The 23905-nt window shown below is 43.9% G+C and overlaps 9 protein-coding genes across 9 annotated transcripts; 2 read left to right on the top strand and 7 right to left on the bottom strand.

Annotated features, from left to right (window-relative positions):
• The first annotated feature begins 2884 nt into the window (after positions 1–2884).
• Positions 2885–3667, top strand: LOC6738278 (cuticle protein 63). The gene is made up of 2 exons (XM_002085053.3): positions 2885–2992; positions 3056–3667. The coding sequence occupies exons 1-2, from the start codon at positions 2981–2983 to the stop codon at positions 3464–3466; spliced, it is 423 nt and encodes a 140-aa protein (XP_002085089.1). The 5' UTR covers positions 2885–2980; the 3' UTR covers positions 3467–3667.
• Positions 3668–3900: 233 nt separating this feature from the next.
• Positions 3901–4727, bottom strand: LOC6738279 (glycine-rich protein). The gene is made up of 2 exons (XM_002085054.4): positions 4629–4727; positions 3901–4507 (listed from the first exon to the last, which is right to left on the bottom strand). The coding sequence occupies exons 1-2, from the start codon at positions 4635–4637 to the stop codon at positions 4091–4093; spliced, it is 426 nt and encodes a 141-aa protein (XP_002085090.3). The 5' UTR covers positions 4638–4727; the 3' UTR covers positions 3901–4090.
• Positions 4728–5785: 1058 nt separating this feature from the next.
• Positions 5786–6538, top strand: LOC6738280. The gene is made up of 2 exons (XM_002085055.4): positions 5786–5892; positions 5955–6538. The coding sequence occupies exons 1-2, from the start codon at positions 5884–5886 to the stop codon at positions 6207–6209; spliced, it is 264 nt and encodes an 87-aa protein (XP_002085091.1). The 5' UTR covers positions 5786–5883; the 3' UTR covers positions 6210–6538.
• Positions 6539–6550: 12 nt separating this feature from the next.
• Positions 6551–7442, bottom strand: LOC6738281 (skin secretory protein xP2). Its single transcript, XM_002085056.4, has 2 exons — positions 7271–7442; positions 6551–7207 (listed from the first exon to the last, which is right to left on the bottom strand). The coding sequence occupies exons 1-2, from the start codon at positions 7421–7423 to the stop codon at positions 6680–6682; spliced, it is 681 nt and encodes a 226-aa protein (XP_002085092.2). The 5' UTR covers positions 7424–7442; the 3' UTR covers positions 6551–6679.
• Positions 7443–8287: 845 nt separating this feature from the next.
• LOC27207375 (extensin) lies at positions 8288–9289 on the bottom strand. Its single transcript, XM_016183068.3, has 2 exons — positions 9154–9289; positions 8288–9097 (listed from the first exon to the last, which is right to left on the bottom strand). Exons 1-2 carry the CDS (start codon positions 9169–9171, stop codon positions 8426–8428), a joined length of 690 nt encoding a protein of 229 aa, XP_016032147.1. The 5' UTR covers positions 9172–9289; the 3' UTR covers positions 8288–8425.
• An 897-nt stretch (positions 9290–10186) lies between these two features.
• Positions 10187–10960, bottom strand: LOC6738282 (pupal cuticle protein C1B). Its single transcript, XM_016169412.3, has 2 exons — positions 10852–10960; positions 10187–10774 (listed from the first exon to the last, which is right to left on the bottom strand). Exons 1-2 carry the CDS (start codon positions 10861–10863, stop codon positions 10271–10273), a joined length of 516 nt encoding a protein of 171 aa, XP_016032148.1. The 5' UTR covers positions 10864–10960; the 3' UTR covers positions 10187–10270.
• A 2042-nt stretch (positions 10961–13002) lies between these two features.
• Positions 13003–13875, bottom strand: LOC6738283. The gene is made up of 2 exons (XM_016169411.3): positions 13732–13875; positions 13003–13666 (listed from the first exon to the last, which is right to left on the bottom strand). Exons 1-2 carry the CDS (start codon positions 13741–13743, stop codon positions 13133–13135), a joined length of 546 nt encoding a protein of 181 aa, XP_016032149.1. The 5' UTR covers positions 13744–13875; the 3' UTR covers positions 13003–13132.
• Positions 13876–15013: 1138 nt separating this feature from the next.
• LOC6738284 (leucine-rich repeat extensin-like protein 3) lies at positions 15014–16404 on the bottom strand. The gene is made up of 2 exons (XM_016169410.3): positions 16285–16404; positions 15014–16227 (listed from the first exon to the last, which is right to left on the bottom strand). Exons 1-2 carry the CDS (start codon positions 16300–16302, stop codon positions 15640–15642), a joined length of 606 nt encoding a protein of 201 aa, XP_016032150.1. The 5' UTR covers positions 16303–16404; the 3' UTR covers positions 15014–15639.
• Positions 16405–20106: 3702 nt separating this feature from the next.
• On the bottom strand, positions 20107–20994 carry LOC6738285 (cuticle protein 65). Its single transcript, XM_002085060.4, has 2 exons — positions 20889–20994; positions 20107–20825 (listed from the first exon to the last, which is right to left on the bottom strand). The coding sequence occupies exons 1-2, from the start codon at positions 20898–20900 to the stop codon at positions 20448–20450; spliced, it is 390 nt and encodes a 129-aa protein (XP_002085096.1). The 5' UTR covers positions 20901–20994; the 3' UTR covers positions 20107–20447.
• Positions 20995–23905: the final 2911 nt, after the last annotated feature.

Raw genomic sequence — 23905 nt, forward strand, 5'->3', positions numbered from 1 at the left:
AAAATTAAATTAAAATTTAACGCTGCCTTTTGTCTCGATGGTCACGCCCCATTAATCAGCTGCCCCCTCGCGAAACATGCGGCGACTTATAATTGCCGAAGCCCCAGAAGTTGCACTTAAACGTTCCGTTTCCCAGGCTGCAGTGGAGTGGGTACTCTATGAAGGAGTTGCTTAGATGGGGTGTGTAAGCTTAAATTAACACAAGTTAAATATTGTCAAATAGTCTAATTTACTGTTTAAATGTTGTACTTTAGGTAAGTGTGCTTAAAAATTAGTTTCAAATGGTGTCTGGTCGTAATATTAGGTTAAGGTAAGTATATACCATATGTTTGAATTGAGGATATCAAAATATTTGTTTTCTAACATTCTAACTATAAGTATAAATGGATTTACTAAATAATATAAGAAATATACAACAGTTAGAATTTGTCCAATTAATACATAAGGTTCTTCAACTGGTCAAAGTAAGTATTCTAAGTATAAATATATGGTTTTTGGATGCAACTCAGTTCTTAATGTGTTGCAGTATCGTATCTCCATGTAATCTAGCTAATACTAGACGCTCTCATCAAATTGAATATGATATCCCACCTACCTCCAATTAGCAGTACGCATATCAACTTGGCCAACTAGGGTACTTCTACTAGGCCCATGTGCTATAATTACCCCCCGCTGTTTGGTGACTGCTTAGGCGATTACAACAATCTTGTCTAATTGACAGTTGTACACTGTCATTCGAGAGCATTGGAACGATAATGGCGGGCCTGCGTCGATTAGAACTTGCTGCGATCAATTTGCGGAGACATCAATAAGAAGCCAAACCCGATTTAAAGGCGCTCGCATTTCAGCTGTGCTGCCCAATAAATTGCGTTTTGATTTAATCGCCGTGTTGCACAAGTGCCACAAAATTAATTGCCAGCGATTTTTCGCACCGTGTAGATATGGCAGCGCGGCAGCAACGGCGCATTGAGCCGGATCTCAGGAGGCACTTAATTGAAATGCTTGGCTAGTTTGATTTACAGCCCAAAAGTGCAAATCGGGTGGAGAACTTCGGCTGGACTGGACCATACCATCGCCATCGGAATCGCCCACACGGCGTATGCGTATGCAAATCCCCATTTGAGTTACGCATTGGGAGCCCGGCACCCACTTTTCCCCCCCTTCTTAGCCAACTTGTATTGTCAACTGCTTTTTGCCTTTCCATTTGCCCGCGGGCTTTTCTGGACTGCGATAGGCCTTCTCCTTAACCCTTTTGTTGCCAGTGGGTGTTAATTGAACCCATTTGTTTTGTACACGAACCCAGCATAGTGAACCTTTAAGTTGTGCTGGGATTTTTAGAATCAAAATCAAAATTATACATTTTAACATCTAATTGCTTCGTCGATTGTTATTAATTCTATAAAAATAATTTATAATTATAGCCTTTGTGTTTTAACCTAAACAAATTAGCGCACAAGAAAAGTGTTTAACTAATATTATATTTAACAAAACATATCTCATTGAGTATTACTAACTTGCGCAGAAGGTGTTAAGTGCACGCATGCACTTTTGGTTTGACTACCGCCTGCAGGGCGGTTATTTCAACAAGTGCGGGCCTGGGTCTCCAATCCAACTCCCCCTCCCATATTCCCCCCTTTTCGGCCACGCCCCTTTCATAAGTGTTAAGTGCTTGGAGCTTGCGTAAAGCGCTGTCTGGAAAATATGCTTCGAGTGGGTCGCCGGCAATTAAGTGGCAGCCGCAGTTCCTTCGGCATTGTTGCTGCAGTCGCATGAGTTATGGGTGCACTGGCTCATAAGTTGATACCGCCAGAGGCGTCGCTTGGCCCAGGATCCCCTCCAGTTGCACGAGAAGAACGACCTTGCCCACGCCCCTGAGTCCGCGATCGTTTATTGTTCTGGGCACACACTGCATTTGCCCCACATAGAACGATCTCGAGGCGGATCTGGATCTGGTTTTGCTTCGGTTTTACGCACAGGTGTGTATCTGCCACGCCCCTTTCATTGCCGGCCTGTGTTGTAATTATCAAGACTTTGGCTCCGAATGCTCGAGCATTTACTGCGAAAATTTCTACAGCAAAATAGCCTTACGCATTTAAATAAATTTAAACGGCGGAATGGGCGAAACTTGTTGCCTGCATGGAAATAAATGCATACAAGAACCCAAAAAGGCAAGATACAAAATGCAATTTAAGTTTTTCTCACGCACACCTTGTCGCGGCGTCGGCATAAGGTAAATAGACCAAAAACAAATTTATCAGAAATTATTCAAAATCAAAACAAAAATGGTCGCGGAGTTGATCGATGGGGAAATACCCTTTGACTGGAGGCAATTATGAAAATCGAATATATGCAGCATAATACTTACAATAGATAATATATACATAAATAGATAGATATTTCTATTAAAATATGAAAAATAGTGTTTGACAAAATAAGTTCTAATAGTTTAATAATAGTAAATATAAATATTTAATTATTGTAGCTACAGAATAACTCATAAGAATAGTAGAGGAATCTATGTGATGTACAAATAAGTATCAAAATTCAATGAAAAATATTTGTGTTATTTCATTTAATGAAGTCCTTCTTATTCATTGGATAAAAACCATCTCCCATTAAATTCTGTTGCAACCACCCACCGAAAGGGTATGGCCAAATCCCAGCCCAGGCCCACATCCGCGTTGTCTGGGGCGGGGCCAGGTGGTGCTCCGGTGGGTCCCAGGCCTCCATCGCCATCTCGATACTCGACAGGCCAGCTTTGCATGTGGCTCTCTTGGATTCGGTTTTGGGCTACGAGTATGCCTATGCCTATGTCTCTCGTTTGAACAAAAGTAAAAGTCTCTGGGCCGCCAGTTTGGATCCGTTCTCGTGCTGCATTTTGGCCAGGTCTTTGGGGGCTATAAAAGCATTTGTGCCTTAGACAGCAGCATTATTCAGCTTTGTGTTCTTGCCACGAGTTCAACTTGCAACCAAAACCAAAATGTTCAAATACGTAAGTGGAACTGATATACTCTGAAAAGTCCTTTGCTAGTATCTCATTTTTCCCATCAACTAGTTCGTTTTTGCCGCTTTCTGCCTGGCCAGCGCTGCTGCTGCTCCTGGCTATTTGGGAGGATTAGCTGCTCCGGCCTTGCCGCTGGCTGCAGCTGCTCCGGCCATCTCCTATGGACACGCCTTGGCTGCTCCCTCGATTGCTTCTTACGGACTGGCCCCTAGGCTTAGCTATGCCGCTCCAGCCTTGGCGCACGCTCCTCTGGCTGCTCCGGCCCTTTCCCCCTACGGATTGGGTTATGGTCACGGTCCCATTGGCCTGGCTCATGCTCCTTTGGGACTGGCTCACGCCCCTCTGGGCGCTCCTTTGGGATTGGGCTACAAGTCGGCCTATCCTGCTCTGGGTGCTCCTCTGGGACTGGGCTACAAGACAGCTCTGGCTGCTCCTGCCTATGGACTCGCTCATGGATGGTAAACGAGGTCCATCCCACCCAGCATCGTTTTCCGCATGCATTTCATTTTGTTTGGATCGGTCAGAAATGAGATGTAAATACACAGAGAAAAAAGAGAGAGAAAGCATTGAAGGTTTTGTGAAGTGAAATCAAATTGTTAAAAAACAGATTGTGAAGAGTGGGTTTGATGTTGAAATATATTTCGATTGATTTTAAAAACTATACATAACCTGCGTGTTTTATTTGATCAAGCGTTTGAGACAATATGAAAAACTTGCTGACAATTTTCAGATTTTTAAAGTATTTGGATGTTCCTTATAGCCAAAGTTTTGGATCGTAAACGATTTTGTCCAGAATATCAAAATTAAGTATCAAAATATATAACATATTTAGTATAGGCAATTAAGACAATTCTAAATTTATCTTAAAGGCCTGTGGGAAAATAGATCCAGTTTAAAAAAAGGTTGACCATGATTCTAGTTTTTTGTACATTTCTTGCTTTGTCTTTATTGATTTATTGACTTGCTGAGTGACTGACTGAATAAGATTTGGGTACTGCGAAGTATATGACTTGATTGAAAACTCTCACATGTTGCACGCTCGTCTCGTCTCCATTTGGCTTAACTTAACTTGACTTGGCAGCACCTCTACCAACCGTGGCCATAGCCATATCCGAGTCCGTATCCTAGTCCCAGACCCAGACCGTGTCCTCCGTACAGTCCATGTCCGTAGCCTCCGAGATATCCGTGACCCAGGCCATAGCCATAGCCGCCCAAGTAGCTTTTCCCGATGATCGTCTTGGAGATGATGGGTGCATGGTAGCCCAATCCCAGACCCAGGCCTCCATAGTGGCCGCCGTAGCCGTGGCCATAGAGTCCTCCGTAGTGCCCGATACCTAGACCCAATCCCAGGCCATATCCACCGTAGCCATGACCAATTCCGAGTCCAATGCTGGGCGATGGCGATGGAGCAGGAGCTGGAGATGGAGATGGTTCTGGAGCGGGTTCAGGAGCAGGAGCTGCCAGGATGGAGGTCGTCAAGCAGGCGATTGTAATGAGTAACAGCTTGAAATGAATAAAAGATAAATGTTATTTTATATGATTAAAGGAAGCAAATCTCCTTATATTTTCTTAAGTATTTTCCATTAATAATTATATTATCCTTTGATATCCTGTTACTACTTACTCCTTTCATCTTGTTGTTGGTAATTTTCCGGCTGCTTCTGTGGAGGCTTAACCAATTGTGTTGCTGCAGTTGATCCCAGCAGGCCTCTTTTATACCAAATCCCAGTTCAGTGGATTGCATCCCCACATGGACATCGATGATCTAATGAGCAGTGCCACAAAGTAAATCTAATTCGCCTGACAAGTTGCCCAAGTTAGCGGCATGCCACAAAACCATCCGAAGCTGCTGTAAATAAAAAGAAAATCCAACACCTGTTTTTTTTGCCTTTTGGGCCAGCATTGTATAATCTGCAATCGAGTTTGGCATTTACCAGTCCACAATGGTTCCAGTTCCAGTTTTTAATTTGGCCTGTGGGCATTTTAAGTCTGGTGGGTGGCCTTTTCCTTCGTTTCATTCATGGGATTCCGGTTGGCTCTGATCAAGATCTGATCAAGAACTAAGATCTTTACTTCGGGTCAATGGTCTGTATATTTTTATACAGTTGAGAAGTGAAAGAACTTTATAAGTAAAAGTATAGATTCCTCGAAAAAAAACGCTTTATATTCATGGATTTAATTTAAATATATTTCAAAATCTATTTTTCACGAATCTATAACATAAGTATATATTAAACCGAATCTGTATGTGTCAGACTGGCCACAAAACCAACTTCTTTATAGGGAGTGCGCTAGTATTAAACCTAAAACAACGTTTATAACAGCCGCTGAATAAAGTCAAACTAATCAATTCTTAACACCTCCAAAGCCACATAAAATAGCTCGAAAAACACAAGATTGGGCAATGATTAAAATTGAAAAGAGACATCAAAACGGGTAAACAAAGGCAAATCCGCAGACGTGTGACCAACTAACTCATACTCCCAAAAAAAACAAACAAAAAACCGAGAAATGTAAGACAACAAAAGCAAGCAACCAACCCAATATGCCATAATTAAGTGCACAAAAGAGTCACTGACTCTTTGATAATCTTCGGCGTTGACGCTTTAAACTTGAACTTGAAAACGGGTTTCTTTTCGAAGAGAAGGGGACAAGAGGCCAAGTGGAGTAGTGCTCCCACTACTGGGATGTTGCAACAGGTTCCAGGTGGCAAGGAATATGCAGTTGCTGATCTCGGGGGATTGTCAACCGGTTTACCCCTCCTAACTGTTTAAAAGCGCAATGAAAATCCAGCGATGAAGACGAGCCTATAAATTGATTGGCCTTCGGCTGCATTCAGCTTAGTCCAACTGCAGTTCTGACCACAATATCACCAGAGAATGCTCAAGGTAAACAGGATAGAGATACTCAGTACCCATAAAGAAACTGTATCTGAAAGATCTCATTTTAGCTCTTCGTGCTATTCGCCCTTTTGAGTGGTGGCTTAGCCGCCACTGTTATCTACCATCACCCGGTGATCTATCATCATCCTCTGCCGGTTGCCTCCACGCCCCAGGAGTTGGCTCAGCATCCTGGCTACACCATTGTGGCACCTCTTACCAAGATTGCCCACGTCACCTACGATTCGGTGCCCATTTCACACACGCCCTACGAACATGTTCCGCTGTTCCAGAGGATTGGTCATGTGAAAAACATAAGGTTCTAGCGATGTATACCCTGAAAAAAAATAGTTTAACTTATAAATAAAAATATACCATATAATAATAATAATAATAATCAATAATCCATTACGTTTTACATTGCTCCTATCACTGATGAATTGGTGATGACTGATTCCATAAAACCTACCTAAAATCCGTAAATTTATAAGCCGCTTATATGGTTTTATAAGCTATTATATAATATCCGCTAATGGTGTTCGATTTTTAAGAGCAGTATTATTTTAAATTTTGATTTTGGATGGTATAATCCAAGGCAGCTATTATAGGAAATACCACTAAAATTCTACCAAGTAAACTTCCTCAAAGAAACAAACACGTTTGTAAATTTGATTAATGGATAATTGTTTATTCGCCAAGCATTGCTGCTCTCTAGGAGATGAAGATTTGGGCTAGTTTCTACAATCTAATAGGACGGATGGGAGTGAATGAGCTGGGTGATCCTACAGCTAAGTCCTTAGAAGAAGTATGGGGCGGGAGCGAACTTGGGGGCCACAGCCAGAGGCGCTGGGACTGGTGCAGCCAGGGGAGCGGCGAAGGGTCCGAATCCGAACTTGGCTGGTGCGGCGAAGGCAATGGGCGCCGGAGCAGGGGCGAATCCCAGAGGAGCAGCCACTGGAGCGGGAGCGGCGAAAGCAACCTTGGCGGGAGCTGCAAAGGCCACTGGAGCAGGAGCAGCAGCCACTGGCAGAGGAGCAGGAGCGGCAAAGGCTACTGGAGCGGGAGCAGCAACTGGAACGGGCAGGGAAGCGGGAAGGGGAGCAGCGAAGGCCACTGGAGCTGGAGCAGGAGCCACTGGGTATGCCACGGCGTGGTTGATGCGGTGGGCATTGAAGCTGGAGGCATAGGGAGCCACAACTCCGGCGGTGGCCACAGGAGCAGCCAGAGGAGCTGCGAAGGCAGGAGCCAGTGGAGCAGCCAGAGGAGCCGGAGCATGGAAGGGGAGGAGTCCAGCCTGAGCAGAGGCCACGCAGAGGGCAACGAGCTGTAAATGAAGGTATATATATATAATCCAATTCGCTAGATCCGGACATCCTTTGCAACTCACCACAATCTTGGCGAACATTTTGTTTTGGGGATTGGGGATGGTTGGTGTGCTAGGTGTGATTAGCTTGAAGGCAGACTGAGCTGTGATATCCAATTGTCCACTTGGTAACGCTTTTATAATTCTGCAGCCCTCGGAATATCCATGGACGCGCATACGAAAACACCTTGGAAGACTTTCTATATTGGGAGCTGATGAAGGGCGTTGCTGGATCGGTGCGATATATGTACTTAATAATCAATCGGTTGCCTCTTACGTCGATCGCCCCCGAAAACTTTCATAATTGCACGCCATTCCCGACCATAACCTAGGTTAATATTGGGCAAGATTTCGTTTTGGGTTTTGGCCGGGTTTATGACAGTTGGGGTTTTCGAACGTTTTCGAATATTTTCGGTGGGTGGTGCTTTTGTAATGAGCTGCAATTATTTACCCAGTGTACGTGTTACTTGGCTCAATCATTTAATTGAATTACCACTTTTTTTCGTCCACCCGCTTTTTGTTTCTTGTTGCAACAATTGTCGCGTGTTTGGGCCGGGTTTGTGTCTGGAATTTCTGATTTGATTTCTTGTTGCGTGCAGTTCGAAATCCACTAACAACATTTCTGTGCCCCACTTGTGAGTGTGTGTGTGTGTTTGTGTTGCCAATAGTTTGTGTGTGTGTGTTGGCCGAATAAATGAAACCCCATTTGGCGACATTACGAGGCGTCTGGTTCGTAATGAGAGTCTGAATCAGATAGCGAATATGTTTCCTTTTGCTAATTTTTGGTATGCCTATGATTTTATCAACCGCAGTTACATTCTCTGGGATTTCTATTTTTGGAAATAATTGGTAAGAATGTGTGGGAATGCTGCATATATTTTCATATATTTTGCTTAAGAACTCAATGATTGAATTCTACTGTTAACAGAGCTTTAATTTGAATATGAATGTACCTACCTATTTGATTAAAAAGTATTTTATAAATTCGTTTGATTTGACTATATTTATTCGATAATTTATTGTACAATGCATGAATTTTATTTTTTCGTTTTATGTTACTATATTTATTCGATAAATTAATGTATAATGCAGGTATACTTGTAGATTAACGCTTTAAATTTCCTAGCTGACTCTAATTACTCTTTGGTGAGGTTTTCATCATCCCTAAGATTGGGATGATCACCACAGCGAGTGGTGATGGTGATGGGCGAACTTCAGGGGCAGGGCTTTAAGATGGGCGTGTGGCGTGGCCAGCAGCTTGGGAAAGGCGTAGCCAATGGACACGCGGTGGGTGGTGGTCTTCGGTCCGGGAATGGCACGGTAGGTGGGTGCAAAGGGAACCGCCTCCAGGACGGGTGGCAGCACTTGGTGGGTGACACTGGGCACATGGAACTCGGGCAAAAGAGGAGTAGGAGCTGGCAGGAAGGCTGGAGCTGGTAAAAGTGGTGCAGGTGCTGGTAGAAGTGGTGCAGGAGCGGGAAGAAGTGGTGCAGGAGCAGGTAGTAGAGGAGCAGGAGCCGGTAACAGTGGAGCTGGAGCAAATACAGGTTGTGGTGGAGCATATACAGGAGCCGGAGGAGCAGGTCCATAAACTGGTGGTGGAGGAGCAAATACAGGTGGTGGAGGAGCAAATGCTGGTGGTGGAGCCACCGCAGGAAGCAAAGGAGCTGGCGGAGGAAGGACCGATTCCTGCACCGCGTAATCCAAGTGGTGCGGCAGAGCATGCAGGGAATCCAAGTGGCTCAGATGATGTCCGTCGAAGTGGTTGACATGGTGGGGATCAAAGTGATTATAGTGAAGATGAGAGGGCTTTGCCTCACCACCCACCAGCAGGAAAGCCAATGCAAAGGCCTAAAAATATGGGTACTAATAAATACCTTTGGTCAATAGAACTTTGGAGTCCTTACCCATGTCAGTTGCCACATCTTGCTTGGGGGATTTGAAGTTCGGTTTCTTTGGGGCAGTAGCTTCTCGATCGATGTGCTCGACCTGTTGGTTCGGCTGCTAATGTCTTTGCATTGTCAAATTCAATTAATATTTATAGCGAATTGAAGGCGGTACGCAATCAAAAGACTTGCACTTGCATTTCTTCACTTTCGACGACGACTTGGCCCACTCACCTAACTTAATGGGTTGCTTCATTTGGAGGGAGGCAACCCAATCCCATTTAGTTGGTCAGCAAGTCGTGACTGCGACGGCGACTGGCACTGCCTTCGATCGAGGGGCCAATAACTTCTTGGGCGATTCGAAAGCACGGCCCATGATTATATAACATGGGGCCAACCAAGCCCAGGCATTGACAGTTGCCCATAAGTGGAATATGATTATGATAACCCATAAATATTGCTTTGACCATAAATAACAATCGATATTGCGCCTTAGGTGACAACGCAATCACAACAAATATTGTTTACATGGTGACTAAGTTGTCTGACTTGAACTTCCCTAAGTCAAACTTATGTTGCTATTTTGTTAATATTATCTTCAAAATTCAATGCAGCTGTTAGAAAAAATTCCACTTAAAATTAAATGCAGACCTATAATATATGCATAATTTGTATTAAATGATATCCACCAATAAACAAGCTTATTTTGAATATCAAAAGAAAGAGTGAGAAACGAGAAATTCAGAGCATTGCTTTATGAAATGGAAAGTTCTAAAAATGTATAACAAAAATTAAATAACTTCCTTCATCTGAAATCTGGAAATATATGGATGCTTGATAAAACGACTTGCACAAAAGGAATCATCAAATCAAAAATTGATCAAAGTTAAGTTAAGAATTTATTTTTTTTTTTTTTATATTAGAATTATATATATAGATTGACCCAATAGATATAAGTGTCCAATAGAAATCTCATGAACCAAAAGATCAGATAAATAACCTTTCTTTTTATTTAATTATTAAATTCATTTTGGCAAATAAAAAGAAGGTGTGCTCTAATTGTTTGGTCGTAATTTATTATCAGTTTGTTTTTTTTACAAAAATTGTCTATAGTTTGGCCTGCTTCACAGGTGTGTCCTTAGACCACCACTGGAGCTGGGGCAGCAGCGGCGATGGGAGCAGCATAGGATGCAGCGTAGGGGGCGGCGTAGGGAGATGCCAGGTAGGGTGCAGCGTAGGGCGAGGCATAGGGATAGGCGGAGTAGGCGGCGGCGGCATAGGGAGAAGCGGCCAGAGGAGCAGCAACGGGAGCAGCGGCCAGAGGAGCAGCAACGGGAGCAGCGGCCAGAGGAGCAGAGTAGGCGGCGGCCAGAGGAGCAGCAGCGTACTTGGCCACCACGGCGGGGGCAGCTGGGATTCCGGACACATAGCGGCTGGAGTAGGGGCCGGCGAACTCGAACGGAGCGGTGGTGTAGGAGGACAGGGTGCCGTCGTAGTTGTTGCGGACATCCACCTGGCTGCTGCCACCTGCGGCGTACAGAGGAGCATTGGCGTAGGCCAGGGGAGCAGCCAGAGGAGCAGCCAGTGGAGCTACAACTCCTGGTTTGGCCGCAGAGCAAGCGATGAGGGCAGCGAGAACCAACTGGAAAATAGGATAGGTAATCATTATCCGGCACTTAGTCCACCTGCTTGGGCAATAATCCCCATAGGATCACTTACAAACTTGTACATATTGCTGTGGTTGGGTTTGTCTAAAGCTCTTGAGCGATAATGTTCATTTGCAGCCAGCCCAGTGGCTTATATAGCTCGTGCCCATATCCGTGCTCTTTGGGGGACATTCTGTCTGAGCCGACTTTTGGTCGCTTCTTCTTTAGCTGGTCGAGTGCCAAGTAGCATACATGATCGCCATTTGGGCAAGACGTGCTCCGCCTTCAATTGCCCAATGGACTGTCGGAAGTTGTCCAAGTTGTCGCTTGGATATTTCGGCTGCACTTGGAAAAATGTTTGAGCTTTGGTAAAAATATAAATAAATATATGATATGATAATCTGATTTCAATGCATAAATATTTTATTTTATTTGAAAATTTTAACTTTCAGTATTTAGTCAAGAGTATTTCCATACATTTCTTTCAAAACTTTTGATATAGCATACCAATTTTTCCAAGTGCAGTGATCGACATTTGTATGCAATTGAAGACTGACTCGGTGGTCGGGCTGTCTTGGCGTAATTTGCAGTCTGTTTGGGCCATCAATGTGCGCCGCTTCGCATTGAATTGGACGCAATCTAAGTCAAATTGGCCATAAAAATGGTACCCCCTCCTCAAAGGCCACGATTCCGGCCCACTAAGTGTCTCATTAGTTCACTTTTTAATGGCTCGCAGCAGAGTCGCCAATAAAAGGCGGTCGTAAATTTCCCTCTCATCCTGGCCGACGGGTCTTCATTTGTTTTCGTGTTGACCTGACCTTGACGCCACCTGGCCACAGGATATGATGCAGCCACATCCTCATCCAGTGGGTCTCATCATTTCGCTTCGGCTTAATTGGCCAACAAGGTGGCGGAGCCGAATGATCGAGCAGTCGAAACCGGCTAGCGGACTTAATGAGCCATCGCAGCTCTCTCGGTCACGTGCTGGCCTGGTCAGCAGCATCGTCGTCATCTGATGGCTTGGTGTCTCCGATTTGCATTGTTTTACTCTTTATGATCGGGTACTTTTGCTACTTATCGATGTTTGTGGATGGTGGAATAATCAATGAGTAAGATGATTTCTAAGAGCGAAACTCGCTAAAAGATCCAAGTTTTTCTGTAGTACAGCCACAAAATATTACTTACAACTTGGACAGTGTATCTAAATGGTCGTTATTTTATAGCTGCTTCTGGAATCCGATACGATGATGACGCCGATCTCAAGGTTGTCGCGATGACGAGTCGAGAGTTCGATATATATGTATATATATATAAATGATGTCTGGTGATCAAGTTGCCCCACGCATGTAACTGTATACTTTTCCATATATTCTGTATCCGCATTGTGGCCACTTTTGATCGGATTGATCCAATCTTGGCAGCAACCACAGCTGGTACAGTCCAACTCCAAGGGTGACCTCTTCTCGTTCACTTGTCAAAACAATTTCTGGACAGGAATTCTCAACCGATGACGCGCCAATTTTCCGGTGACTCAAGCACGGAAATGTGTACATCTTTAACCATCTTCATCTTCATCGCCATCAACTTCTTGTCTTCAGCACTCCACTTAGCAGCTGTGCGATCCGCTCACTTCCTAGTTAACCTTTTGAATTTGTTTGAAATCTGATTTAGAGGCTCATCAGCAGCTTTATCCCTCTTAGGAATTATTTGGCTGTCGTCAGTACCGTTTGCTTTAATTGATTTTCAAGCCCCAAATTTATGCAGACCACATTTCTAATTCCCGTTTTTGTTTTTTGCGGGAAGCTGGTTCTATACGGCAGGCATAAATATTTATAGATATATAGATATAGATCCAGATCCCAGTTCCGTTCCCAGATCTGATCAATGACACTTGACTTTAATTGGCTTTCATAAATATACGTCAAAAGTTAGTCGTTGTCTCGATTTCTTTTGTTTTCACAAGAGAATTCCGAATGCCAATGCCAAGTTTGAGGTCTCATTATGAGGCGCGGATGGAGATGAAGATCTCTTGGCCCGATTTGTGTGTATGTAAATAGCAACCATTAACCCATCGGAGGAGAGTGAAAGGTGTAAATCCAATGGACGAAGACCTCTTTTTTTTTGTGTGCCCGCGTCTTAACCTTCAAAACATTATGCAAATGCAGTCTCCATCGATGGCAATGAGACTAAAAATGGCCAATAAAAAGAGACTCAACCGAAAGGCTAAGCTTAGATGGCAAGTTTATTATCAATGTGTATTCACTAAGAGCAGAAGTCATCGCAGTTTGATGATCAGTCGGGATGGCTCTGGCTCCATTAAATGTATTTTTATTCTATGGGCTAGGATAGCTGGACTAGCGCCTCTGGATCTGCGGTGTTCCATAGGAAGTTAGCCCCGTGGTTCTGGGCACACTGGCATATGGTGCTCCAGCCTGCAGCGGAAGTTGCGCCACATTCAGTGGAGCAATGCCGAAGGGCACTGGCAGCTTGAGGTTCAGCGAGTTGGCATCCACGGAAGCGGATGATATGGAACGACCTGTGGCTGATCCCGCCGCAGCTGATACCCTAGCCACCTGCTGGGGCTGTGGTGCCGGGGGAGCCACTTGCAGGGCAGACGAGGGTGCTCCAAATACGTAACCCTGGCTGGTCAGAGCCTGGGTGAAGGCGGCATGCTCCAAGGCGGGCTCGGCAAACTGACGTGCCACTTGAGGATACTGCTGGTTCTGTTGGTACTGGTTCCTCTGGCTCCGCTGCACGGCTGGCCTGTTGGGAGCGGGATAGTGGTAGTAACCCAGCTGTGTGCTGGGTGCAATCGAGTAATCCAGGTGGGAGACATCGGCCAGAGCCAAGCTCATGAGTTGCAGCAGAGTAATCCACACACAAGTCAACTGAAAGTGATTTGATAGGGTTAAACCATGATAGCTCTTCTTCACACACTAGATATTGCTCTCACATTGGGCGCCATTTCACTTCACTTTTCTTTGGGTTCCAGTTCTTGAGGTAAATACAGTTTAAAGGCCAATCTTTTTGCCGGATCTTATAATCGTTGATGTGCGCTGGCGCAGCTTTGGCAGCTGATTAAAATTTGTGAGCCAGCTGAAGATGCTTTTTATATGCGTATGGAGGAGCTGCGATCGGTTCTCAGACCCCTCTCTCTCTCTCTCTCTCTCTCTCTCGCTGTCCCACTCTGTTCAGGTCTTCTTTTGGCTCTTTGTGAACGGCTTTGGGCCAACACTTGAGTGCAGGCCAAGACGAAGCTTTTTTGGCATTTGTGGCTGCCTTTGTTTATTTACTTTGTTTATTTCTGGTGGCTTAACAAAGCGGTTGCCGGGCAGTTTCGTCTATTGATAATATTGATATTTGGCTGTCTTGCATATAAATCAATGTTGGTCATTTTTATTGGCATCCAAGCTATGCAACTACACACAATTAGCAGTGGAGCCCCCTATGGTCACAACCAGAGGGGGGAAATAGATGATTTGGTTTTGCAAAATCCCCACCTCACCACCACTGTTCTCAGCTTTTCTGCATACCTCAGGCATGTCGACAGCATTTGAGCTTATTAAACACAAATCGAATCGAGCGTCATGTGACAGGAGCCAGTAAAGCCGCACAAACATAAAAGCCATAGAGCCATTAGCCCCGGCCAAAACGGAGGACTTTGGCGGATCGGTGCGAGATTTGCATGCTAAGCACCCGATTGTTGTCCGTATCTTGGCGTTTGATTGCCGCTCTTTCGCTGCGAGTGTCTCGTCTCTCATCGCAGATTGACCTCAGATGGTGGAACGGATTCACAATCTATGCGCATCCGAATTTAATTCACACTGAAAGAAATGGGGAGCCACTTTTTACTGTCCCAATTTATTTGAAATACAAACTTATTATTATCATACCCGTAACTTGTAGACTTCAGATGGTGCCACTTAATCGCAATCTATGAGCATCCAAATTAAGCTTACACTGAAAAAATAAGGGAGGAACTTCAAATTTTCATTATACAAATTTATTTTATATTCACATATATAATTATAATATTACGCCCACAAACTTACATATTGATTTTTTTTTATTTCACTAGAAAATGTTTAAATTTCTTCTTCATTCGCCCACTAGCTGAGTAGTGGGTATCTGATAGTCGAAGAACTCGACTACAGCGTTCTTGTTGTTTCTAGTAAGTTAGCTAATGTGTTGTTTTTAGTTTTATAGCTTGATTTATTGGCTTATATGGAGGTATCTAAGAAAATACTTATGTATTCTAATTTAAAGATAAAAAGATCCAATTTATATCCAAAAGTGGACAAATACAGTTCTGTCTTCTTAAACATTAAATTTAAATGTTAAGCCGGCACCCAAATATATTAGTGTTCAAACTTAAATACGGAAATAGACAATTTACTTGATTTATTTGTTTAATAACAATATTTGTAGTGTAATCAAGCTGTCTATCTGTGAACTCAAAAGCTCTTTAAAGTTTAAACTGTTGACCCAATTGACGGATATCTCCGCTATTTCCCTCTTTCATTCATTGACTTAGGTCAGTTGATCCGTAGTCATAGCTTTAATAACGGCAAATTTATATTATTTATGCATTTTTCTGGGCCCTCTCAAAGTCAAGCCTCGCCTTTGGCCAAAATTGGCTGAGCCAAAAAATAACTTCGAGCCATGAAAACATCTGAATTATTTATGGGTATTGACATAAGCATAATTTAATCGCTACGCTTCGCGTTCTTCGCATAAATTCACGAGTCGCGTATAATACGAAGCATAACAACATTATTTAGATTTAATTAATTGCTAATTTGAGGAAATTATCATTCATAGTTATGCATAATGAGCCGGAGCCCAGCTGGCGCTTCTCGAGTTACCAGCCCTGAGTGCTAAATGCTACAGGAGGGGGAGCTCCATAGACAGCAGCCGGAGAATGATGAGGTGGTGACCCAAAGTGGAGTTTATACCTGCCGTAGGACGGGGCAGCAGCTGCAAACTGGTAGCCAGTGGGTGGCGGAGCGAACCGGGCTATAAACTGTGGTGGTGGTGGAGGTGCTGCTGCAGCATAATGAATGGCTGGTGGTGCCGGTGCTGCAAATCCGGTGTAGGTGGTGGTGGTAGTGGTCACTGGAGCTCCAAGGGAGTACTTAATAACCGGCTGTGGTGCCGCATAGGATGTTGCATATTTAAAGATCGCCGGAGGTGGTGGACCATAGTGATCTACAGCTCCGTAGGTAAATCCTTGATGGGCACTAAATGCCGCTGGCACGGTTACGGTATCGGAAACGGGTACTGCTACTGGAGCAGGTACCGCCACTGGAGATGGAACCGGATATGGAGAAGGCACAGGAACTGGCACTGGAACTGGAACTCCCACGGGTACGCCCACCGCCGCTGGTTCATGATGGAAACTTCCAAGCGCTGGAGCACCAAAACACATCAGAACACATATCCAAGGTATCTAACGTATAAAGATAACTATTATTTTTCAGTTAAAATTCACTTTCGATTCACTTGCTTTTGAAATATTTAACATTTTCTCCCGTTATGCTTTCTTCCGTTTTCGATTTCCGTATTCAGTCACTTCTCCGCGACACTTTCACACGAAATGAATCGATTTTGGCTGACCACTGCAGGTTTTTATATACCACGATCCGAGTTGCGTCGCCCGCATTATGCTGATTTAGGGGGTGGAGGAGCAGGAGTAGGAGGGGGAGAAGGTGGAGGGGCGGTCTGGAAACTAGAGGAACCGAAAGGTAAAAACTCCATTAAGGGATCTGCGCACGACGTGCAATCGACAAGCGAATCGTGCGGCAAATGCATGCGACAAGTTTTGCAATGCCCCATCCTCAGGTGAAATTCGGTGGGAGTACGAACCACAAGTCGGTGGTAAAAACTTCAAATGGGGTAATTAAGGTGGAAGGTATAATTTCACACTTTACCAAAAAGAAAATTGCAAACAGTTTAAGAACTCCGATTCAGTAAAGAGATGTGAATGCATTTGTGACTCCATTTGAAGTCAAGATACCTATACAATCTTATTTTGCATTAGATTCGAGTCCGAATTATTATATGGTGTTAAAGAATAAGATCAAATGTATGCTTTCTGACATCTTCTTAATAAATGCCTCAAATATAAGATATGCATCTCAACACACCCTTCCCTTTGGATCAGCATCTTAAAGTCTTCCACCTCAGAAGCTATTATCATGTGCACTTCATTTGCCCAAAGCCATGGATTTACAAATGCACGCGCTACACTGCAGCAACTTTTACTGCCGCTGCCACCAGCTGCAAAAAAGTATAAAATATAAGCTGAAAAAGAAAAAAACGAGCAAGTGGCAAGAGCTGCAAGAAACCCATTGCGATCACGTTCCAGGCACCTTTTTATGCCTTATGACTCTGATTGATGGCCGTTGCCGAAATATAAATGCCAAAATATCACACGCCAGTTAAAAGTCGATTTATTACCGCCGCCAACAAAGCCATTTTCGAAGCTCTCAATTAGCCGTGGAAATGCCCAAAAGTTGGCCGCGTCTTGCGCATCGCCTCCAAGTCGCCCGAAAGTGGGCAAACGTGTGCGTGGAACTGCTACCATAAAATCTGCTCCAGAATCTGTCGTAAACAGGCGAAACTCCCGCACGGGTGGCCAATTAAATTTGGGCTGCCAAATGCGCGACACGCGCTCATCGAAATTGTCAACACAGGACCAGGACGCTGGAAAAAAAACGAAAACAATGGAAAATCGAGGGCGGGAAAGCCGGGGAAATTAGCATAACAAAGTGGCTAAATCAGAAATCGATATGTTCACCTTCGCTGAACCGAAAAGAGGGCACAGATAGCGGGAATTTCCACGCACGTTTTTCTTTTCGTTTTCCTTTTGTGTTCCAAGTGGAGCACACGCCCAGCTCTTGAGTTGATTCCACTCCTCGAGTGGTTGCTTCGCGTTTTCCCCCCCTTTTTTCCATACAAATTTTCCACACATTTTCCGCCGCCGCTGGCAACAGGTGCTCTTGAAACGGAGCCGCATTGTAATGTAATGCGTGCTAAATCGCTGCACGTGTGTGGCAACAACAAGTGCGAATTTGGCCCCCACCCACCATCAAAATAATACTTTGTTGCAAGCTATTGAAGTTTCAGCTGATTTGATTCACTCAATTGATTGCACACATATTGTGTGTGCATATTGGCTGGAAGATATGCTACAAATATTATTCAAATGGTTTTGCGTTTCGAGGAAAATGTTGAATGTATACCAAATCATGGAATTATTTTCGCTCATCAATTTTGAATATGTACACGCTTTCCTTCAATCGCAATTTCATTTGAATTTCAATGTTGCCCCACCATATTTATTATTCCTTATTGCTTATACGCAGCGAGGTCAGTCGTTGAACTCGCTGCAAGGACTTCCATGGCCAGAGTTGCATTTAATTATCGGTTGCAAATCCATCTCACAAATAACAATCGAGTTACTGCTGGCGTGTGGGTGTGCGGTTGGTTTTGCTTGCAACTGGTCAATGTCCTGGCCAAGGTCAGCGGAAAACGTGTGCAGTTCCCTTTTCCCCAGTACGTGCCTGTCCTGCGGGCAGGAATAAGATTCCCGGAAAAGAGCTTGGTCCTTTGAAATTAATTATCCATGCTCGGAATCGTAACTCGCCAGCACAGAGAGCTTCCCGTTTCAATGCAGTTTTAATTGCACTGCCCGAGGGCTGGGACTTTTAGTCTCGAGTCCTGGAAAAGGTCCTTGCCCTGCGTGAAATCAGTGACTTGTTAATAATTTAGAGCACGAGTAACGCCAATTCCACTTGAATAATTCAATTAGCATACTCTCGGGCTAACCAGATATACATGCCACTCAATGGGAGGGGGAAACCGAGAATTAAGCATGTAAGATTTCCACTCAATCTGCAGAGCGGCGGGCAAACAACAGGTGTGTTGCATTTGCGAGGTTGTGGGAATCTCTTGCGAGAGCTGCAACTGTGCCATGAGAGCACCTGCCACAAAATGCATCCACTTAGTGTCAACCGACGGGCTCGAATGAATATTCAATGGCCTGGGAGATGTAGGAAGCAGAAGTTGTGGCCCACCTTTTGTCTGCAAATCCTCGAAGGTCGTTTGCCGAATTTGCGCTTGACTAGCTAACGGTTTATAAGCTATAAGCCCATAACTACGACATGGTTTATGAACAGGGGGACATAATTTATGCCGAGCTGAACTGAGACAAATTAAACCTATAGCTGGGCACAATTGAGTTGTATGGCTGTCAAGGTCGAAGAGCTGCCAACAATGGCTTATTGTTATGGGCGATATGAATTATATTTAGCAACCCCACCCATCATCTTATGATTTTCACTCGGCGAAATAACATTTATTAAGTAAAATCGTAAATTGATTTCCATTACGCCGCCGGCAAAGCGCAATACACGACTTTTCAATTTTCGCATGAATTATAGTTGGTATTTTCGGTCCAGGATCAGCTGGTCGGCGTAAAAAGGTAATTAAGTGACTCAATTCACTTTTCAGCAGCTCTTGATGTGCTCCCATTTTTCATTTGCGAAACTGGGCGAAAAGCATTTAGCTGCGACAGTTGGCCGGGCATTAATAAAAATCAATTTCAACGCACTTTTCACTGGTCAACCTGTTGACAGGCGCACGCGTTTGTCGCTTGAGTCTTTCGTTTTCCCGCAATGATAATTGCCGAGGGGGTGGGGGTATAGTGAGCAGGTGAGCCGGGCCAGGCGTTGCAATAAAACAATTTTTTTGGTATTTGGTTTTTTCCTTGCAAGTTTCAAAACAACCGACGGGAGTCGATATGAATCGAGCAAGTTGCTCAAGTAAAATTAATTTGAAGTGCAATTGAATGCTGAATGGCAATCGGTTGGTTGGAGGGGATGGTTGGGGTAAGTTTGCAGTTGGGGAAAATTGAACAAGCAGTTGGGTGTGAAATGCTCGCATCTACGAACTAGCAACACTATCTGGAATCCTTATAAATGCGAATAAAAGTGATCACTTCACGCTTAACTGAACTAAATAGAAATTAATTCCACACTTGATAAATAAACATTTTCCACTTTAAGAATTAGTTTTGATAGAAGTGGCTTATAAATACATTGTGAAGTGTCCTAAGCTAAATTATTATACCTGAAACGGCAGATTAAAATATTGAAAAATGCATACTGCTTCGAAAACGTTAGGTATCGTAAAGATTTTATTGAATTGAGTAATGCACATTTCCAAATGCCTGATTTATGGATATTTTACGCCATAATTTCAATTGAATATTTTAAAAATAAAATATATATGCAACCAGTTAATGAAATAAGCAATACTGCCATCATTTTCGTTTAAAGAGTCATTTATCGTTTATTTACAGAATGTTATGAAGCCACAATGCATGGAGTTGCACCATAATAACAAAATCAACGAAACTTGATCCTTCATCAATCTCTCTCGCTCTCGCCGCCTCCCGTTAGTTGTCCTTAGTTCTCTAGTTGTCTCTGTCTCCAAGTGGGTGTCTGGGTTTTTGAGGGATTTTGTACACAATTTGTATTTCCGCCTCTGACTACGAAATGCAAATTCAACACTTTGACGGCAGCAAAATGCGAATTATCCGCTGAATGTTCTCACTTCGATCGGGGTCGTCAACGGGGGCTGGTATCCTTTCCGACATCCAGATCCTTAGTGCAGGTAGGCTCCGTGTCCGTAGCCGGCGTATCCCAGACCGTAGCTACCGTAGCCGCCATAGGATCCGTGGTAGGTGGAGGTGGAGTGCAGAGCAGGCACGGCATGGACCAGAGGAGCAGCGTGCACCAGGGGAGCGGCATGGACCACTGGGATGGCCTTGGTGGCCACCTTGTAGGTGTTGGCATAGGAGGTGGCCACAGGGTGGGCCACAATGGGAGCGGCGTAGCTCTTGATGATCGGGGCGTGCGAGATCACAGCCGGAGCGGCATAAGCCGGAGCCAGAGCGGCACCGTATCCCAGTCCATATCCATGGCTGTAGGGCGAGATTACTCCGGCATTGGCCACGGCGCACAGGGCGGAGATGAGGGCAATCTGCGGGAAGAAAACTTCTATGTTAACTCCAAGCGAGCGGGTATCCTTTAATCCTGATCTTACCAGTTTGAACATTTTGCTGGTTTTGTGTTGCTTGGACTTCTTGACCGAAGAGCTGAATGTGTTATGCTTAGACGTCTCAAGTAGCCCTGTTATTTATACCCGCAACATGAGAAATATTCTGACAAATCTTGGCCCAAAGAGCAGCGGAGAGGGAGAGCCAACACGCCCCTTTCGACGGCCGAGAGCCGAAGCTTTGTGCATTTGCCGACCAGCAGATCGCGAAAGAGATCAGTCAAGCGGCGGCTTTGGCTTGAGCCACTGAGCCACCGCCAAGTTGAGCCACCGAATCCCCAAGATTTTCATGCAGAACCACCACGAGCACTTAATTCAATTTGTATTTTTTGGTCAGCTATTGTCGGCGACTTTTGCTCTAACGGAAACTTTTATATTTCCATTCATTTCGGCGTGGAAATGAACAATTGTCTTCTGGCGGCTTCCAGCTGAGAAAATTCTACGGCTAAATCTGGTTCTGTCTATTAGTTATTTTGCAATTATTCCAGAAATCAAAATTGGCCATTAAGTGAAATTTCCTTTGAAAGAGCACTTGAATATAAATACACATAAATTGATCTATATTTTATGAATATAAATGGTAGTCTAAAGAATTGAATTACTTAAATATAAGCCTGCAAGCCTATTAAGCATATCTGCCTAAATCCTTTCTAAAACCGAAAACACGCACTTTATTATCAATCAGCTGACTGACTGACTGACAGCTCATTAGAGATATAGAGATCCGTAGGTGTGGAAAATGTTGTTGTCCAGATGCAAATGATCAATCGGAGCTGCCTCTCCACGCAGCAAATAAACTCAAGTGGTCCATGAAAAATTACTCACTTTAATAACTGACAAACACAGAGTGGAGATTGGTGCAGTTGGTCATTTTGGTGGCTGCTGGACGGCAGCTGGTTCGCCTATTTATTTTGCATGCATTAATATTTAACTGATTTGTTATCGCACACATGGCGTATGCGTAACTTGGGTGGAAGGAGCGTAGTCAATTGGAAACATAGGTAAATCATATTTGCCGCATTTCGAATGGCCTGCCAGATTTCCTAATAGCCATGCTTAATTCTAAGACAGCTTTGAAATCACATCACAAGATCAGTCAGAACACGAGGCCCGAAAAGAATTGCAAAATGCTTGTTTTGAGCCTTGAAACTCGGTGTTTTGAATCAAAGAGTTGTATAAAAATCGAAATTCTCTCAGTGCGAACAAAGGCCGACTTAAAGTTTATGAGTCATAAATTAATAAACAATTACGATGGCGACAATTCTTTCGACTCCGCGACCCTGGCCATCGTTGCTGATTGGACCCCAAACGGACAATCTGCATATCAACGGGGCTTAGAGCTAGTCGAATCTAAAACTAAGCCGAACCCTTCACCAAAGCCAACACCTCGTGATTTCGGCCCGTGGCGTTATGCAAATGCTAACCAAATTGTCGCATAAATCTCAATCGAAGGCGGCTTGATTGACACCAAACAGGATGCCAAATTGCGTGCCTATCTATCGATCCGCAGCCAAACCAAATACCAAATATGCCACCCACTCGGTGGTTTAGGTTTTTTTGGTTTTATTCGTGCTGGTTCCGATTGCAGCTGACCACCAAAACTCTGGTGGCCTGTAATTGCATTTTAATGGCCTCCCAATTGCATTCTGTTTGTCTGCTAGCCATTGAGCAACGTCCTCCATCCAGTGCATGCATTCGATTTTGATTCAGATTCGCATTTCCCAAGCGACGCCCAAAATACATTGATTGCCAACAAATCATTCAAAAGTCGAAATTAAAAGCCGTCAATTTTCCAACTCAACTCGTGGCTCAACTATATATTTTCCTTTCGTGATTTATGCGATTTTTCTGGGGAAATAGTCGGACCTGAAATTTGTCCGCCCCATTCTGGCTAAGGAAATTTCCCAAGTCGCTGGTCTGGAGTTCGCAAATGGAGCAGAGGTGACTAGTTCGGCATACATGCATTTGATTCGACCAGCTTGTGACCGCAAAGAGTTATTATTTAATTTGTTATAGTTTTACATAATTGTCGGTTGGGTGGAGGCCAATTTGCATAGCTGACTCCCCATCTGCGGATCGCTGGCTGTGACTCGAGTGTGGCCAATTAAGTATTAAGTATACCACATGTTGGACGCCACTCGGTCAAGGCCGTGCTTACCCCAGCCTTTGTCACAATGTCGTGCACATTACAATGTGTACAGCAGAGCTCGACTATTACTCGTTTTATAATGATTAATACCAAGAGGAACAGCGACAACAGCCAAGTGCGAAACTGTAACAATGGCTGGCAAAAATCGCATTTGTGTTTACTTAATTACCCTGGAAAACCCACAGCAATAAGATCAAAGTTAGACCAAGCCTTCATGTATTTATTTTTAATTATTTTGCAAATATAAATGCATACCAAATCCATGTGGTAAGCTTCAACTTAAATTAAAATTTAATATATCCGCATACTTAATATTGTAAAAACTGATAAGAACCGTCTTAGATACCAATCTCCACAATCGCATAAGAAAATTTCCAGAATAAATACAGTTCCCTTACATTCCGTAAATCGTTTTGTAGACAGACTATTACGAGTGGGTATTTTTTAATGAGTCTGAAATATCATTCCGTGATTATGTTTCTAGGGTACCAATAATCAACGCTTTGTTTTTCCACCTTCAATAAAGCAAATGTCAGGCAGACACCGCTGTGAAAAGCTCTAGAAAAAGACACTGGCCAACGTGGAGCGGTGTTTTCATTTATGGCATCAAAGTGAACTAAGGTGGATTAACCCCATCCTCCCCCTTTTCCCACCCTTCCTTGGCTACCGTATTATGCCAGAGCTGTTTTACCTTCGACTCAGCCTCGAGGTTGGGCCAACAATTATCATTTGCAAAGTTGGTTTCATTTTGCTTTGAAGTTCTGTTTTTTTTTTTGTACAGGGGGACATGGCGCAATGTGGCTCATGGCACGTAAATCGTTTGTTTTTGTAGCTAATTTGGTTGTTTTGATCAGCC

Source organism: Drosophila simulans, chromosome 3L (assembly GCF_016746395.2).
Source record: "Drosophila simulans strain w501 chromosome 3L, Prin_Dsim_3.1, whole genome shotgun sequence".
Taxonomy (NCBI): Eukaryota; Metazoa; Arthropoda; class Insecta; order Diptera; family Drosophilidae; genus Drosophila; species Drosophila simulans.

Coding starts and splice junctions, on each gene's coding strand:
- LOC6738281 (XM_002085056.4), bottom strand. CDS start 7,423: ATGCGCGTCCATGGATATTCCGAGGGCTGCAGAATTATAAAAGCGTTA. Junction 7,208..7,270: donor AAATGTTCGCCAAGATTGTG/GTGAGTTGCAAA, acceptor CTTCATTTACAG/CTCGTTGCCCTCTGCGTGGC.